General features: G+C 52.0%; 8 protein-coding genes across 8 annotated transcripts; 4 read left to right on the top strand and 4 right to left on the bottom strand.

Moving 5' to 3' along the window:
* Window positions 1-41: 41 nt before the first annotated feature.
* Window positions 42-2,057, bottom strand: BJX68DRAFT_274839 (glycoside hydrolase family 43 protein; the record flags this gene model as incomplete). The annotated part of the gene is made up of 1 exon (XM_071047736.1): window positions 42-2,057. One exon carries the CDS (start codon window positions 2,055-2,057, stop codon window positions 423-425), a length of 1,635 nt encoding a protein of 544 aa, XP_070900608.1. The 3' UTR covers window positions 42-422.
* Window positions 2,058-2,705: 648 nt separating this feature from the next.
* BJX68DRAFT_265213 (uncharacterized protein) lies at window positions 2,706-3,425 on the top strand (the record flags this gene model as incomplete). The annotated part of the gene is made up of 2 exons (XM_071045190.1): window positions 2,706-3,232; window positions 3,290-3,425. The coding sequence occupies 2 exons, from the start codon at window positions 2,706-2,708 to the stop codon at window positions 3,423-3,425; spliced, it is 663 nt and encodes a 220-aa protein (XP_070900609.1).
* A 357-nt stretch (window positions 3,426-3,782) lies between these two features.
* Window positions 3,783-5,933, top strand: BJX68DRAFT_233648 (WD40 repeat domain-containing peptidylprolyl isomerase). Its single transcript, XM_071039648.1, has 3 exons — window positions 3,783-3,917; window positions 3,973-4,347; window positions 4,398-5,933. Exons 1-3 carry the CDS (start codon window positions 3,839-3,841, stop codon window positions 5,834-5,836), a joined length of 1,893 nt encoding a protein of 630 aa, XP_070900610.1. The 5' UTR covers window positions 3,783-3,838; the 3' UTR covers window positions 5,837-5,933.
* BJX68DRAFT_47800 (uncharacterized protein) lies at window positions 5,929-7,550 on the bottom strand. Its single transcript, XM_071049248.1, has 2 exons — window positions 6,767-7,550; window positions 5,929-6,714 (listed from the first exon to the last, which is right to left on the bottom strand). The coding sequence occupies exons 1-2, from the start codon at window positions 7,375-7,377 to the stop codon at window positions 6,348-6,350; spliced, it is 978 nt and encodes a 325-aa protein (XP_070900611.1). The 5' UTR covers window positions 7,378-7,550; the 3' UTR covers window positions 5,929-6,347.
* Window positions 7,551-8,334: 784 nt separating this feature from the next.
* On the bottom strand, window positions 8,335-9,230 carry BJX68DRAFT_265216 (uncharacterized protein; the record flags this gene model as incomplete). Its single annotated transcript, XM_071045191.1, has 2 exons — window positions 8,335-9,053; window positions 9,110-9,230. 2 exons carry the CDS (start codon window positions 9,228-9,230, stop codon window positions 8,335-8,337), a joined length of 840 nt encoding a protein of 279 aa, XP_070900612.1.
* Window positions 9,231-11,193: 1,963 nt separating this feature from the next.
* Window positions 11,194-11,597, top strand: BJX68DRAFT_233653 (uncharacterized protein). Its single transcript, XM_071039649.1, has one exon. The coding sequence runs from the start codon at window positions 11,269-11,271 to the stop codon at window positions 11,497-11,499; it is 231 nt and encodes a 76-aa protein (XP_070900613.1). The 5' UTR covers window positions 11,194-11,268; the 3' UTR covers window positions 11,500-11,597.
* A 422-nt stretch (window positions 11,598-12,019) lies between these two features.
* Window positions 12,020-12,634, top strand: BJX68DRAFT_265218 (uncharacterized protein; the record flags this gene model as incomplete). Its single annotated transcript, XM_071045192.1, has 1 exon — window positions 12,020-12,634. One exon carries the CDS (start codon window positions 12,020-12,022, stop codon window positions 12,632-12,634), a length of 615 nt encoding a protein of 204 aa, XP_070900614.1.
* A 1,454-nt stretch (window positions 12,635-14,088) lies between these two features.
* Window positions 14,089-14,844, bottom strand: BJX68DRAFT_265219 (uncharacterized protein; the record flags this gene model as incomplete). The annotated part of the gene is made up of 1 exon (XM_071045193.1): window positions 14,089-14,844. One exon carries the CDS (start codon window positions 14,842-14,844, stop codon window positions 14,089-14,091), a length of 756 nt encoding a protein of 251 aa, XP_070900615.1.
* Between the last annotated feature and the right edge of the window lie 489 nt (window positions 14,845-15,333).

A 15,333-nucleotide genomic window follows, 5' to 3' on the forward strand; every position in this document is an offset into this window, starting at 1 on the left:
GATGTGCAATGCCATTGGATGCGGTTCCAGCAGGAATTTGGCCTAGCGTTTCTCTTTAGGTAAGGTAAACGATATACGAAAAACCTGCCCTATACGAATAATAGTGCTGACTGCTATAGGAGCCAGGTGGGACCTCGTTTTGTTCTGGTTTCTTTAGCCTTTGTGGAGCCGGGTCTTTTCCCCCCATCCTCCAGTTTACTCCCCATTCCTCGCAGTTCCCACCTTGTGGTCCGCACCATCGGGCAATGTCGGCATTTGATACATCTCTCTTGGGACTGCTTCATGTTTCTTTTAGCCAAGATTCGCTATAAATTGTGACGAGCCCTGGATTATTCTTGGCCAAGATGAAGCCCACAAAGATTTTGGCCCTATCTTGCACCTTGCACCACTCTACGAGGATGCAATTGAAAGGACAGTACAATTCAGATATCAACATCTTGAAACGTGCACCACTTATCCCCAGCCCCTATCATAAAAACGCCAATGACAGGCCCCGTAAAGTCATTTGAGGACATATCCAGCGTGTCGATCAAGCCAAACGAATTCCACCCATGCCTTTCTCCAGCCTGCTCCACCTGGTACATAAAGTGAATGAACTGCCCAGTATAGAGTATCCGGAACTGAATCTTGGTTGCTCGCCGAAGATCAACCTCCGCTCTCTTCTCCCTATAGATGGTGGGAGACTTTGCGCTGTTCTTCACTTCAAAGACAAGTGTCCCGTGAGCTGGCTCATACGTGATCCTTGCATAGCGATGTTCGTCTTTATAGTATGCCATTCCCGTTCTTACATCTTCGATGTACCCAGACAGAGAGGATAAGACCAGATCGGCCGTTGCAGAGCCATCCAGTCGACGCTGCCTGCGGCCAACAAATGCCGTTGACTCTCCAGTACACTGCGCAAGGTCCGTTGGCAACGGCAACAACGATATCGCCCTTCCATCACTCGACACTGAACATCTTCCCAGATCCGGATCTCGAATCCACACGAGATCCATCTTCGGATCGAAAGGCGACGGAACAGCCTCGATAGGAGGCGACAACGATATACCTTCTTCATGCTCCCCATTTGGGACGCGCCCCCACAACGTCCGCGGAATTGGCTGCTGGATCCGCGGCCATATCTGGCCCTCCGGCCACTCAACGGCGGTTAGGAAGGTCTCACGACCGAGCACCATACGTCCGGCTCGATCCCTTCGCACGGCGAGACAAACCAACCACCAGCTTCCTTGCGTATCCTGTACTAGATCGCCATGTCCGTTATAGTGGCAGTATACGGACGGGTCTAAAGTCGCGGTAGGTTGGAGAATGGGGTTCCGATTGCAGGGCTCGTAAGGGCCCCAAATACTCGGGGCCCGGGCGATTGTGAGACAGTGGCCCTCGTGCGTGCCACCCTCGGAGACGAGAAGGTAGTAGGACCCATTGCGTTTGTAGATGTGTGGACCCTCGGGTATGACTTTCGTATGACCGTCCCAGAGGGCCTTTGCCTCAGTCAACTTCCGTCCCGTATCGAGGTCGATCTCAAAGCAACTGATGCAACATGAGGGCGAGGGCCTCCAATATGAACCCGCGATATACGCGCGCCCATCATCGTCAACAAACAAATCAGGATCAATCCCGTAGTAATCAAAGAAAACCGGATCACTCCATTTCCCCAACCCAATGTCCCCCGTCGAAACGATGAAATTCTGGAACGTCAATCCTGACACCCAATCCCCGCTATCCTTCTCCGGATCATACACCACATTCGTACACACGATATAGGTCGTCCCATTGTAGTGCCGGATCGTCGGCGCGTATAACCCACCAGTAACAGGAGCCGTTTCGTCTGTGCCGTCATTCAGCGGGTTGAGCTTTGTACCCGACTGCGCAAGACTGAGTTGCGTTGGCCGGTAAATGGCGTTGCCGATGTGTCGCCAGGCAATGAGGTCTCGGGAGGCGTAGATTGGGAGGCCCGGGAAGAGATGGAATGACGAGGTCACGAGGTAGAACATGTCACTTATTCGCACGATCGAGGGGTCCGGCGCGAAGCCGGGGATTATTGGGTTTCGGTAGGACATGGCGGTGATGAGGGAAGGCTGTTAGAGAGAGGGCTTCTGCTATGTAGTGGATGATGGTTGATCTGTCTCAAGCGACTTTCAACCTTTTTCATCTCTTTTAGTAGATCTGGTCGGCGGTTGGAGATGCCTATTCTGTCCGATACCCGTGGCCAAGAAGTCGAGTGCTTCCGGGGAAGTTAGATCAGTATGTATGTAGAGCGCATGCGAGGCTATTCAGGCTAAAAGCACCACAGGCCGTCGGTGGAAAAGAGACCGACGGATGCATACCGGCATGTTACTCTCAATGTCGCCATGGCCCAGACGGTACTGCTCTGGGTTTGGCACAGGATTTTGTGTCTCTTCCTAAGGACAGCTCCCTCGTTGAAGGCCGCACAGTGGCCCTATAGAACAAGAATATGGAGTGAGATAGAAAACCAAATTTCGGCATTCGTTGGAGTAGTCTCCACGGACATTAATAGTGACGGTGCATGTCAATCCTTCGGATACGAGTACGAGATTACTTCTACTTTAGACGAGCCTGCCCTAACTTATCATCCTTGGCAGCCCCAACTTCTTCCAACTCGTTTTATCATACAGGGCAACTCGGATCGATTGATCTCTCGATACTGTTCTCTTGCTCTACTGATTCGACTCAGTCAAGACTGCATCATGACTCCGGCACCAGCACCTCCTCCAGAGTATAACAGCGAGTCACCCCCTCAATACACCCCACCCACGAGACCAAACACGCCAATCGACATCAAAACCACCCACTATTCAGATGATCCAGTTTCTATCCACCCACTCAAACTCTCACACGACTACAGGCTGTACGCTTTGACCCTCGCAGTCCTCCGGACCCTCCAGTACCTCCTCGCTGTAATAATAATCGCCATCTACGCCCCGGACCCGCGCCAGACATCGAGCACGCACGCCCCAGCAGGATGGCTTTACACCGGGCTCGTTGCCTGGCTCTCGGGGATGGTTTGTCTCCTCTACTTCCTCATCCCGGTTAAGCACACCGAATGGTGGTACACGGGGGACGCGGTGGTGGCGATCTTGTGGCTTGTGCAAGTCGCTAGGTTTGAAGGCTTATTATATCCGGATTGCCGAGTTGAACTTGAGATCGGAAATGCTGCGCTGTCGGTAACAAAGATTAGGAGATGTGTTTGGGTCTCGCTGGCCTCTTTGATTGTGTGGGTTGGGTCTGTGGTGGTTGGGGTTTTGGTGTGTGCTAAAAGAAAAAAGTCTAGGTGGGATCTGGGGAGTGAGAAAGAAGGTATTGATGCCGGTGAAGAGTTTTGGTCTTTCGAAAAGACAAGGTCGATTGAGACGAGGTGTATGGAGGATCTCGAGAGGTTCGACAGCAGGGATGTGGACAGGCGATGAATGTATACTTGAGGCTGTTTTGGACCATAGCATATTTGCATTGCCCGCGTGCGTTTTCGTCAAAGACCGCTTTGAGATGGTTCTGGTATCTTTTGCTTTCTTAAACTTGATCATGATGAACTCGGTATCGAAACTATGCTTAGGATGTAATACATTTTGGTTCACGAAAGCACGTGTAGCGAAAATATATGTTCAGCAGTATTGATGTCTATGGGGAATCTACGGAGTAATAGTGTGCACTGACGCTTGTGATTGGCTGACGGGGACTGTTCCAGAAAAGTCCACATGTGGCCCGAGCTCCAGACCGCCCTGGACGTTTTGCTGCCCGGCCATCTTGAGCTTCAGTGAAACACCTCAAGTATTGCCTCAATTGCTGGTTTTCCCAGAAGCTTCACGTCACTTTCCTTATAAAGATGGCAGCCGAAGAAGAGCAAGCCGCACTGGCGCAAAACAAGCGCCGACACTCGGCTGTCGACGCCGACGAGGAGAACGGTATATTCAACACCACCCACCAGCCCTCTCCGAACAGAACTAACATTTGCAGCAGGAAGCGACTCATCAGACGACGACTTCGGTCCTGCCCTCCCCTCCGCCGATGCGCCGAAGAAGAAACGCAGAAAGCTGCCGTTCGAGAAGGTTTACGTGAATGCGCTCCCCGCCTCGCCGCGGTATTCGAAATCGCTCATGCACAAGGATCAGCTGTCGTTTGTCACTGTGACGCCGCATACGGACTTTTTGATTACATCGTCGATTGATGGGGTCGTCAAGTTCTGGAAGAAGATGGCTGTGGGGATGGAGTTTGTCAAGGAGTTTCGCGCGCATGCGACTGAGATCAGGAGTGTCAGTGTGAGTGCCGATGGGCGGAGCTTTGCGACGACGGGGTCGGATAAGACGGTCAAAATCTTCGATGTCATTACATTTGGTATGCATACATCTTCGTCCTATGGGAAATGTCGGAAGCTAACAGTGTAGACTTGCTCTCCATGCTAACCCTTGAATTCGACCCCCGGTGTGTCTGCTGGGTACATCCCAGAGGCGCATCGCTTCCCCTCCTCGCCGTGACCGATGAAGCTAGCAGCACGATCCAGATATTCGACGGGCGAGGCGAGAATTCGACCCCCCTCTACACCCTCAAATCCATCCACCGCAACCCTGTGGCCGCCATCGCATTCAACGATGCCTACGACTGCGTCATCTCCGCCGACGAGTCAGGAATGATCGAATACTGGAGAGCGTCGGACAGCTCATTCGAGAAACCTGACAATGTCTTTGAGCTCAAATCCTCTACAAACCTCTTCGAATTCAAAAAGTCCAAGTCAACCCCGTCATCAATAACAATCTCCCCCTCGGGCAAACAATTCGCAACTGTCTCCTTCCCCGACCGCCAAATCCGCGTCTTCGACTTCGCTACTGGCAAGCTCTACCGCAAGTACGACGAATCCCTCTCCACAATCACCGACATGCAACAAGCAGGCACAGCGCTGCACACACTTGACGCCGTCGAATTCGGCCGCCGCCTGGCCGTCGAGCGTGAGCTCGAAAACCCCGTCACCAAACCGAAGATCAACGTCCTCTTCGACGAATCCAGCCACTTCCTCCTATACGGCTCCCTCTACGGCATCAAATGTATCAACACCTACACAAACCGCGTCGTCCGCCTTTACGCCAAGGATGAGCCCTTCCGACCCTTAAACCTCGCCATGTACCAAGGCGCGCCGCAGAAAAAGGGCGTCGTGACGGTATCCATGGCCGCGTCCGCGAATCCGCTCCTCGCAGAAGCCGAAGAGCGCGACCCCATCCTCGTCTCCACGGGCTTCGCAAAGATCCGCTTCTACCTCTTCACCAACGAAACCGACATTTCCAAATCCACCCGCGACGTCCAAAATGAACGACCCACGGACCCGTCCTCCTCGCGGGAATCCGCCGCAGCCCAAAAACAAGCGGAGCTCGGCACCTCCGCAATCCTCCACACCACCCTCGGCGACATCCACCTCCGCCTTTACCCGTCCGCGGCCCCCAAAGCCGTCGAGAACTTCACAACACACGCCCGATCAGGCTACTACAACAACACAATCTTCCACCGCGTCATCCGCAAATTCATGATCCAGGGCGGTGATCCGCTGGGCGACGGGACGGGCGGCGAGAGTATCTGGGGCGGGGAGTTTGAGGACGAGTTCTCGTCGCTGAAGCACGATAAGCCGTATACGCTGTCGATGGCGAATGCGGGGCCGAACACGAATGGGAGTCAGTTCTTTATCACGACGGAGAAGACGCCGTGGTTGGATGGGAAGCATACGGTTTTTGGAAGGGCGGTGCAGGGGTTGGATGTTGTGCATAAGATTGAGAATGTCAAGACGGTCAAGGAGAAGCCTGAGGTGGATGTTAAGATTGTTAGTATTTCAGTTTCGTGAGGTTTTTAGCTACTATACTGGGGGTAGGCTGCCCAGGACTTGAGATTATAGGCTTTGTACTTGTAGAATATATATCACATCTGCACAATACACTATTGGAAGACTTTTAAGATCTGTTCCGTCTGTTATATCTTGCATTATTCCCCCTACTGACAACCAGTAACATTGTAAATCATACCATCATTGATTGAAAACGTAGTAAAAGTTAGAGTAAAGAAGGCAGTATATTCAACCAAGATGAAGCAGGCACAAGAAGAGAGCCAAAGACAAATCGTATAGACACACATCCAGGCACAGCACCCGATGCAAATGAGTAATTCTGTACGTGGATCTTGATAATCCAATAACGAAGAGAAGAGCAAGCCACGAACGCGGAACGCCGGTGTATGCATATCAACGAGCCATTTGCACAGGCCAATCGAGTGAAGTGATCGACGAGACTGGCTGTGTGTCATGCTCAGTCGATCTAGTTGCTTTGCAGAACAGAGAGGTGTGACCGCGGAAGCAAAGTTCATCGCGGTGCCTCCCGGATCTCAATATCGTCTACACCTTGCGGCGCCTTCTGTAGTCGCGACGGCGTATGACCGGGCCGGGTAGGAATGACATTCGTCCGTGAGCTGCTGGCGATAGAGACTGTGTTCATGGATTCGTGAGGACGCGCAGCGACGCCAGGCGCGAGGGCGCCGGAGCTGGGAACGGGAGAGTCAAAGTTCCGGTTCGAAAATACTCTGCTCCCGCTCGCTGATTCGTGACCATGATAGAGATTTGGGTGTTTTGCGTCGTGACGCTTCTTGAGCCAGATTCCGACTGCGGCGATGAGGGAGAAACCGATGACGAGCACGATAACCATGATTACCCATTGGTAATGGCCGTCCCACCTACAAGTTTGTTAGCTACGTTGTTCGGTACGGGGTTCTCGGCACAACTGACCAGGATTGTGGTTGCGGATTGTTGCGGCTCCCCGTGGCCGGGCTGGACGTGGCCGTGGTGTCTGCAGCGGCGCTCGTATTTGTGTTGTCGGCATTGTTGGAGTTGTTATTGCTGCTGTCACTATCGCTGTTGTTGTTGTTACTATTATTGTTGTTGCTGTTGCTATTGGTATTCCCGGTGGCCGTGTCGGTCTCATCCTCCGTCTCGGAAGTCGAGTCCGTGTCCTCCGTGTTTCCCCCGTTGGCACAAAAGTTGGAGTACCATGACTGTAAGAGCTCGCTATCGGATTGGGTCGTGCAGGTATCACAAGTGCCCCACGGGGATGTTTGCAAATTCGCGAGCAAAGCTGACTGGCAGAAACACGACACGTAGGTCTGTTGGTTGGTGACTGCCACGGTTGGGGGCGTACAGCCGGCGTCGGCTTGGATGAGGTTCGTACAGGTCAATCCGCAGGCGGGAAACGAGGCGGAAGCGGCGGTAGGGAGGAGGGATACATCTTGAGCGAGGGTCGAGGAGGAGAAAGCGAGCGCGAGATAGAATAAGGTCGGGAGCGATCGTGAAGCGAAGGGCCAGGACCCTGAAGTCCCTGAAGTCCCTGGAATTGAAGGCATGGCTGCGGGCGACTCGGAGGCTGGCGGTGGAGACCGTCGAGGAATGTGAGAGTCGCGCACCGTCAGTTGCCCACCATTCCCTGGAAGAGGAGCGAGAGAAAGAAGGGGGGGGAGGACGAGAAGGGAAATTAATTTAACGAAAGACTAAGTTAGTCGGATGATGGGGAATTGGCAAGATTGAGAGTCGAGCAAGCGTAGCGTGGGCAAAAGACACGGCCCGGTTGAACTTGCGGCGGACGCCGTCACAGAGTCACTCACCACGAGAAATTGCACCAACCCTTGGCTTTGCTGGCTCATTAGCTCCTTCTGCGAGATGGCCTACAGGTGCTATTAATATCAAGGCGAATATGGGCCCGCTGTGGTCTTGGACGTCCGCCCAGCTTTTCAGGTTCCAGAATCCAGAATCTTTGTGTTCTCCCCCTCCCCGTTGCCCTCGCTTCCAAGGTTCTTCGATTTCTGTTTCCCTTTTGCCCCAAACGGCGAATGGAGTGTTCCAGCCCAGGGCCCAACCTTACCACTGGGCCAGTCCAACCAACTCCAGCTCCCCGCTTGCGCTGTTCCTCGCTGTTCCTCCGGATGCGTCCCTGTTGGCCATGTCAGTCTGATCTGTCTGCCGCATCGCACTATTTCCACTAGCAAGATCCTGCCCGCAAAGCGAGAGACACCACGCGATGCAACGGTGCGACGGTGGTACAACCGTGGCCATCACGTCGGTTTGCTGAAGTCGCTCGCTGGTACGATTACGTCGTTGCTCGTGCTTATCCTGATCTTCGTCGCTTCTCCCGGAAATCGGATCCGCGGATCGTCCCTGGAGGATCCAGCGATCATCTCAATGATTCAATCAGGGACTCGAATCGGTCGATGCCGGCTTGGCTTAACGTCCTTACCAGTCGAGCTTGATGTCTGGTTCGGCCCAGTTACAACTCCATAATGATTCAATTGGTGTCGCTTTCAAAACTACTGAAGGAACTCGGCTATAGAAAAGCTAATCGGCTGCCCGGTCTCCGACCTAAGCTCGAGAGAACTAATTCCGATCCCTTTCTCTCGCAGAAACTGTTCGTCTTCTACCGTCTGTGCGTCTCGCACGCGAATAGATCCTGAAAAACCATGGACTCCCGGCGCGCTGAGTCGAAACTCAACCGCTCCATCGCTCTCTTCTGGGGTAGCCCCGACAATGGACGCGTATACATCGGTATACCGACTCAATGCCCCTTTCGGAACCAGAACTTCTATGAGCTCAATCCCCGTCGCTCCTGACGGATGCTGCGTCACAGAAGTCATGTCGTACGTGACTCGACGGGTACGCGGGGTGATATCATGGCAGAAAAACGGCGCATCTGTGCGCCCTCGCGGATAGAATTCGTCCCCTGGCGTCGCGTCCGCCTTGGTATACCCTGGCTTCACAATCTTCCAGCGCACATCGAACCCCTCGGCGTTTTTGCGACCGCCCTCCCGTGGTGGAGAGTACGTCACTCCAACCCCGCCATCTCCGGGGATACTTGCAAGTGCGTTTGCGATGCGTTCCTGGCTGGCCTCGGCTGTTATTGGGTCGAGCGTTGTCAGTGCGAAGTCTCCGGGTAGTCGCTCCCTCCAGTCTTCAGGCTTTATGATCCAGTTGTAGAGCTCGAGGTAAGTCCCGTCGCGGAAAATTATCAGCTTGTTGCGACTTAGTCCGCCTAAGAATGTGTCAGCGTTTGTCAAGATGAGGTAAAGATAATAAGCGTTGACTAACCTGTATGGACGCCACCGTCAATCACGGTAAAATTGCCTGAAATCCATTGGGGGAGCGCCTCAAACTGCTCTTGGCTGAATTGCAGGAGGAGATGGTCGATATAGACCTGCTGAGACGGCATATTTTTTTGTGGCGGTCGTGTGGAAGATTGATGGAGGGTGTTGGTGCGGGGTCGTGCTGATACCATATTCTTGACTCGCCCGCTGCTCGTCATCCAAGCCAGTCTTGCATCACCCTCCAACTCCGATGATACATCTCTGGACCCTGATTTCTACCCCAGTCGGCCTCTACGTGCTAGTCTCACTATCCCAGCTCCTGCACTCGTGTCTTATCAAGAGCTTGGCTCCGATTTTTGCAAATCCTCCGCATAGGATCTGAGCTGGTAATCAGAACATACTTTTCGATGCGACTCGATTCAAGTGATGATCCCGCATACAGACACGGTCACCCGCGCATGAAAACCCCAGCGATTTATGAAAACCGGAGCTGTGCTCGTGTTTGACGCCGTGACCCTTCCCAAGCTGCTGGTCTTGCCTCGCTAGAGCTAGTAACTAGAGGTCATCTGAGCAAGGGTCTTGGGCCATCGCAGGTCATGGATAGTCAGTTGATATCCAGCCAAGCCTTGGAGGTACCCTGACTAAGCCCGCTATTCCCTCCAATATGGGTAAATTCCAAGGCATATTTGACTTGAATGCTCACTTGCTCAATTACAGCTTCTGTAGGATCATCGAGCCTGCTATTCAGAATCGTTTCATCTCATTGCACATCCGACAAAGATCAAAGCGTAGCCGTTGAGAACGTACGAAAGGAAGCCTAGGCTATGTGAACGCCATCTGAGTTCGGTGACAAGAAAGTTGCTCCCAGACGATTTTTCGTCCCTGAATGAGGATATCCCTGCGGGACTGGATATCGCAGGCCACGATCCTGTTCCGGTGCCTTCGCAGGGGCTATGAAGGTATGTCAAACTATGGAGCCAGACTCGATCAAACGTAGCCATGACCTCGACCAAGGCGGATTGGGGATCAAGATAGGTACCTATTTATAGCTCTTGCAAAAGGTACGCCTCGTCTTACCTACAAAGGCAAGCAGAGAGATAAACACTATAGCGGCTCTGGAGTCGCACTCTTTGTAGGGGCAGGGGCAGACTAGGAGGGTCGATGTATCGAGCAACAAACGCCATATCGATTCTCTAATCAGAGATGATACAAGCCTAGGAACACCGTGTGCATCTCACTTCAAAATCACAGATATATGGGGCGGATCCATCGCTCTCACTGTAAGTGTGGAAATAGTGTTGTTCGAGCATCCCAGGTTGTCCAAGGTTCCCTTGAAGGCCAATCACGAGTGTGAAGCCATCCAAAGGTGTCGATGCGATGGCTTGGTCGGTGAGCTTGGTCTTCAGGTTGTATATTGGTTGCTGATATTGAGGCTTAGGGCTCCATTTGATTCTATAGAAGGCTTATCTGAAGACAAGAATGTTTCTCCTTTGAACGTTATTTAACTCAGCCGTTGAAGGCCGCTGTCTGATAGTGATCGTGACTACCTATCTAGGTAGGTAAGGTCCTGCTGCATCCCCGTCCCTTCCATTTCCAGCTTGTTCCCCTTGGCCTCCCCAGAAAACACGGCGACGCCGGTTGCATTTATCGATCTCCATTCTCTTCGCATCTCTGCATCTATCTACTACTATTCATTACAAGAAACCACTTATCCGTTGTTACGAACTTCCAAAAGAAATGGAAATCGCAGTTCGTCCAGAGGTCCTCTTTCTCTCCTTCTCCACCCGCGGTCTCCAAAACTATAGCTTGACCCTCTCCGATATACCCAAACATTTTATACTCAACCAGATACATGAAGCACATGTTGTCCTCGAAACCCTAAGGACAAGCCACCCCAGAGCCGTCATAATCACCGACGAGGGAATAGCCAAGGAAGAAAATCGCGAAGTCCTCAAACAAGTAGCCAAATACGTCAAGGATGGAGGTCTCGCCATTGTCGCCGGTTACTGGTTTGCAAATAATGTCTCCTTCGATTATTCCGGAGATCCCAAACCGTTCTTCGGTGCCTTTGATCTGCCTTGGGAGGCGGGGTTTGGTCATAAGTATTCCTTATGGAAGCTTAACGAGGATTGTTCAATACCGGCGGGCGCTGAGATCTCCGGGATGCCTGATCATTTCGGAATGACGGCGATGACTCTCAAAAATGTGAGCCCCAACGAGAGGATATATGTCCCCCATGAACAAGCTAGACTCGAGTTCCCCGCGGACGACACCGAGGCCGCAGTTGCTGGAACCCATGTCGGGAACGGGTATTTTGTCTATATCGGGGATCTCAATTGGGAATTCGGGTCGGAGCTTATAATGCTGGGCTTTATGGGGCTACGAAGGTCCTGAGGAAAATCCTCCCCGTGGAGATGAAGTCGGCAGGCTGCATGATTTGGATTTTTCAATTTGGTATGGGCTACACAGGAAGAGGGTTCTGAAGTGAAAACGCTGTATATCATTTACTATAGAGTAGCTCCCATAAGCTGTTATTAGCAGAGTATCATGGTTCAAGAGTGATAACCGATAGTGGTCGATATTATATTACTTGTCATAGCGACAGGTCTATCTAATTTCTCTTCTCTTATAGTAGCCTGGCAGTTCTGTGAGATGTCGATCGGGTCTGAAGTGCGAATAGTTACACCCTAACGCGACTTTATGAGAAGTCTGGAACCGAACCTGTGGTTCTTGGTGGTCCCTCACGCCCACACGGTAGCTCTACTTTTCCCTCCCAAGCCCCCTTTACCCCCTTGACATATTCACTGCGTCACAAATCTCTCGTCAATTATCGTCTCTTCTAACTCCGTATTCGTTTTCTTTCCTCTGTTGAGTTCTAACCAAAAAGACTTACACGGTTAATGCCTGCAACACAATGGCTTCAGCAAGTCTCCCCACGATCCTCCTCCTCTCCATCTCCAACCACGGCTTCCTCGAAGAGATGTACGCCTCGCTCTTTGAGCAACTCTCGCAATCCGCGACCCCCAAAAGCGCAAAGACCGCCTCGGACGCAATCCAAGCCCTTAAACGAGGAAAATCTAAAAGCCGTCATAGTCACAGACGAAGGCCTAACGGCACGAGCCAACAAAAAAGTCCTGGGCAAACTCAAAATATACGTCCAGAACTGGGGGCTCGCCTGCATTTTAAATCTTTCACTAGCGGTGACGCATTCGATGGGTTCTTTGCCGCTTTTCGTATCCCCTGGAAGCGTGGGGACTATTGTCGTACGTCCTTTAACTTTAATCAGGAGTGTGCCCTGCCTCCTACCGCTGTGGCGGCTTCGTTTCCCGGGTGGCTTAACATGAAGGCGGTACATGTCGCGCATTTTCGGGCCGATGAGAGGGTGTATCTCGGCAGCTCAAGCTGGTCGGAGGCGCTGGAGGCTGGTGTTGCTGCTACGCAGTTTGGGAGTGGGTGTCTTGCTTACGTTGGAGATGTCAATGCCGAAACTGAGTCAAATAAGGTTATCTTGGCACTTTGCGGCTTCTAGCGGATTGATTATGCTTCTATGGGATTATTTTCGGTGGACAAAGTGCTGGTTTACGTCCGCATTTGTGGAATATCAATGCGGTATTTGGGCTTTAGGGAATTCCGGATCCGCAACGCATCAGAAGGGGTCAATAGAGCAGCATAAAAGCCGAAAGATGGCTTCCTTTTGCTGGCAATGGTGAGTGAAAGGGTGGTGGGTGTGTTTGCACTTATAAGTGGACAGGGTAAGGAGCGGCCATGAGAGAGTTCGAAACAGACCGCAACTAATGAGGGCTATACAAAAGCAAGTAATCACCCTATTTATATAGATAGTTAGCTGAAGCTTCCAAATGGTAAGCGTCTCCATCTGCATCTCCATACTACCATTTGCGAGGAATCGAATGGTACAGGGCCACCCATCCTCTTATTTGGTCCATTGCTGCAATCCGGGGCACCTAAGTTTCGCAGATATGGCATTTCAGGCTCGAATTGCTTTCCAGGCAAGCTCAAAGCCGCGGACCTAGGACTCGTTCGGTCCCCTTCTGACAATCGACTCGGGTTCACGGCGTCTTCAGGCCCGTTGCGCCAACCAAGCCAATCTATCTGTCACATCGACGTGATAACTCCCGACGACGGAGATCTGCCGTGTTGGTTTGACGGGCATCTGGTAACTAGGAGTAGAAAAATGCACACTGGGTGCGGAACCTCTGTCATAATTGATAATGTGCGGATAGGCCATGCGGGACGGGGGGTGCCGTTGCTTCCTTGTGCGTATCAGACTGTTGCTGAAGACGTGTGTTGAAGATAATGGGTTGAGAGAAAGAAGGCAATCTTTTTTGGGGGGCTTCGAGGCAGCATTTTAGCATTATCTTATAATGATGATCGGTGTGCTTGGGAGATCCCCAATCCAAGTTAAAATTTGATTCTGGTATGTGTTGTAAATCATAGTCCTTGCTCATATACTTAACAAGGCATATATCCATGGGGCTGAGCACATTTGCGCTACTAAGAATCCCTTTGAAGACACAATGAACACTCCAGCTTATAATGGCATGATGGGCTTCTAATGGTGCAAATCTGTTCCTGCCAAACCATTCCCTGGACATATAATCCCAAGGTGTTGCGCTGTACATATGATATTATGAAAAAGCATACCTCGATCTGGCGTTGCTCATCAGTGGGTCGATGCTACAGGGTACTATCTATGGTAGTAACACACTTCCCATCTGCGCTGAGGTGCTCAACTCCTTTTTAATCATTCACCTTCTATCTTTCGGGGCCTCCCACACTCCTTTTTCTCTTCTCTTACTTACTCAACATAAATAGCTTCCTACACACACATAAGCATGGAAGAATTGAACCAACAGCTACCTTTGTTAGCCACGCGGCTTCAACACTGGTTCCTAATCACCAGCCAACACAGGTAGGCTACACTGACTTTTCCCTCTATGAAACATACAGATCATCTCGTATACTCTACAGAAACAGCCCGAAAGCACCTAGAAAAGCCACCCCCAAAACGAGCGTCCCAACTCGCTCTAACCCCACCCGCGCCGCCATGCCCGTCGCCGTCGGCTCCGCAGCCTCCTCTCCCGTCACAGTCCCCGTCTCATTCTCACAAACAATCGTCCGATTCTCCACCCCCTCGCAAACCTGCGGGTCGCCCTCAAAACCCTTCAACAACGCCCTTACCTCTTCACCAGCATAGCTGTCATCCGCCGGACACTCAATCTCCGCAACAACCGCATACGCGCCCTGCTCATACGGCGTGCAAGTCTCCGCGACGCATTGCGTGACATTGTGGTAAAACTCCTCGCTCACGCAGAGCGGGTGGTTGACGGGTTCCGGGAAGAACACGAAGAACTGGTTGCAGCACTCGCGCGGACATGTGGGCCAGGGGATTCCGGAGGGCGTAAAGTTGAAGGCGCCGTGGGACATGCTGTGCCCGTGGCCACCGCCTTGGTTGTCTGTGCTGTTGTGGCCGCTACTGCTGTGGTCGTGGTCTGTGCTGTTGTGGCCATGGCCAGTGCCTTGGTCGTCTGTGCTGTTGTGGCCGCCGCTGCTGTGGTCGTGGTCTCCGCTGTGGCTATGGTCGTGGTCGTGGTCGTGGTCGTGGCCGTCGTCGTCGTGTCGCGCTGTCAGAGCCCAAGAGGCAAGAGAGGGCTGTGCAAGAGACAAGAGGAAGAAGAGGAGCGACAAGGCCGCAATGGGTCCGGAGGTAAGGGATACCATTTTGCGTAATGAACTGATATACTGTCAAAATCAAGAACCGCGTTGCTGTGGTAAACTCCAAAGAACAGAAGATGCCACCAATGGCTTTTATATTTCCCAAAAACACCAGACCAGTTTGTCCTTGCATGATCTCACATTCTATCCGAGACCTCCGCACTGTTACATCCCAATGCGAGGGGTTCCAAGGATCCAAAGCTTGGCCGTTCTCATATCCCCGCGATCCAAACCCGCGAATAGAATCCAATCTAGCGAAGCGTTCAAGAAGAGACGTTGAGCAGATTTGAGGGCATAATCTACATTCATGGGCGTTGTTGGCGTGTATACCACGAAATTGGCGGACAGTCTTGGCATTTGGATAGTTTCAACTGGATTCAAATCAGCCAAGTCAGCCCCCGTGTCTTCATCTAGGCCTATCTTGCTGCACAAGGGCATAGTGACTGGACATCAGTTCTCTCGCCTTAAGTTGGTGGCACTGCTTTATTCATTACT

Source organism: Aspergillus pseudodeflectus (assembly GCF_044049435.1).
Source record: "Aspergillus pseudodeflectus strain CBS 756.74 chromosome Unknown BJX68scaffold_14, whole genome shotgun sequence".
In the NCBI taxonomy this organism is placed as follows: Eukaryota; Fungi; Ascomycota; class Eurotiomycetes; order Eurotiales; family Aspergillaceae; genus Aspergillus; species Aspergillus pseudodeflectus.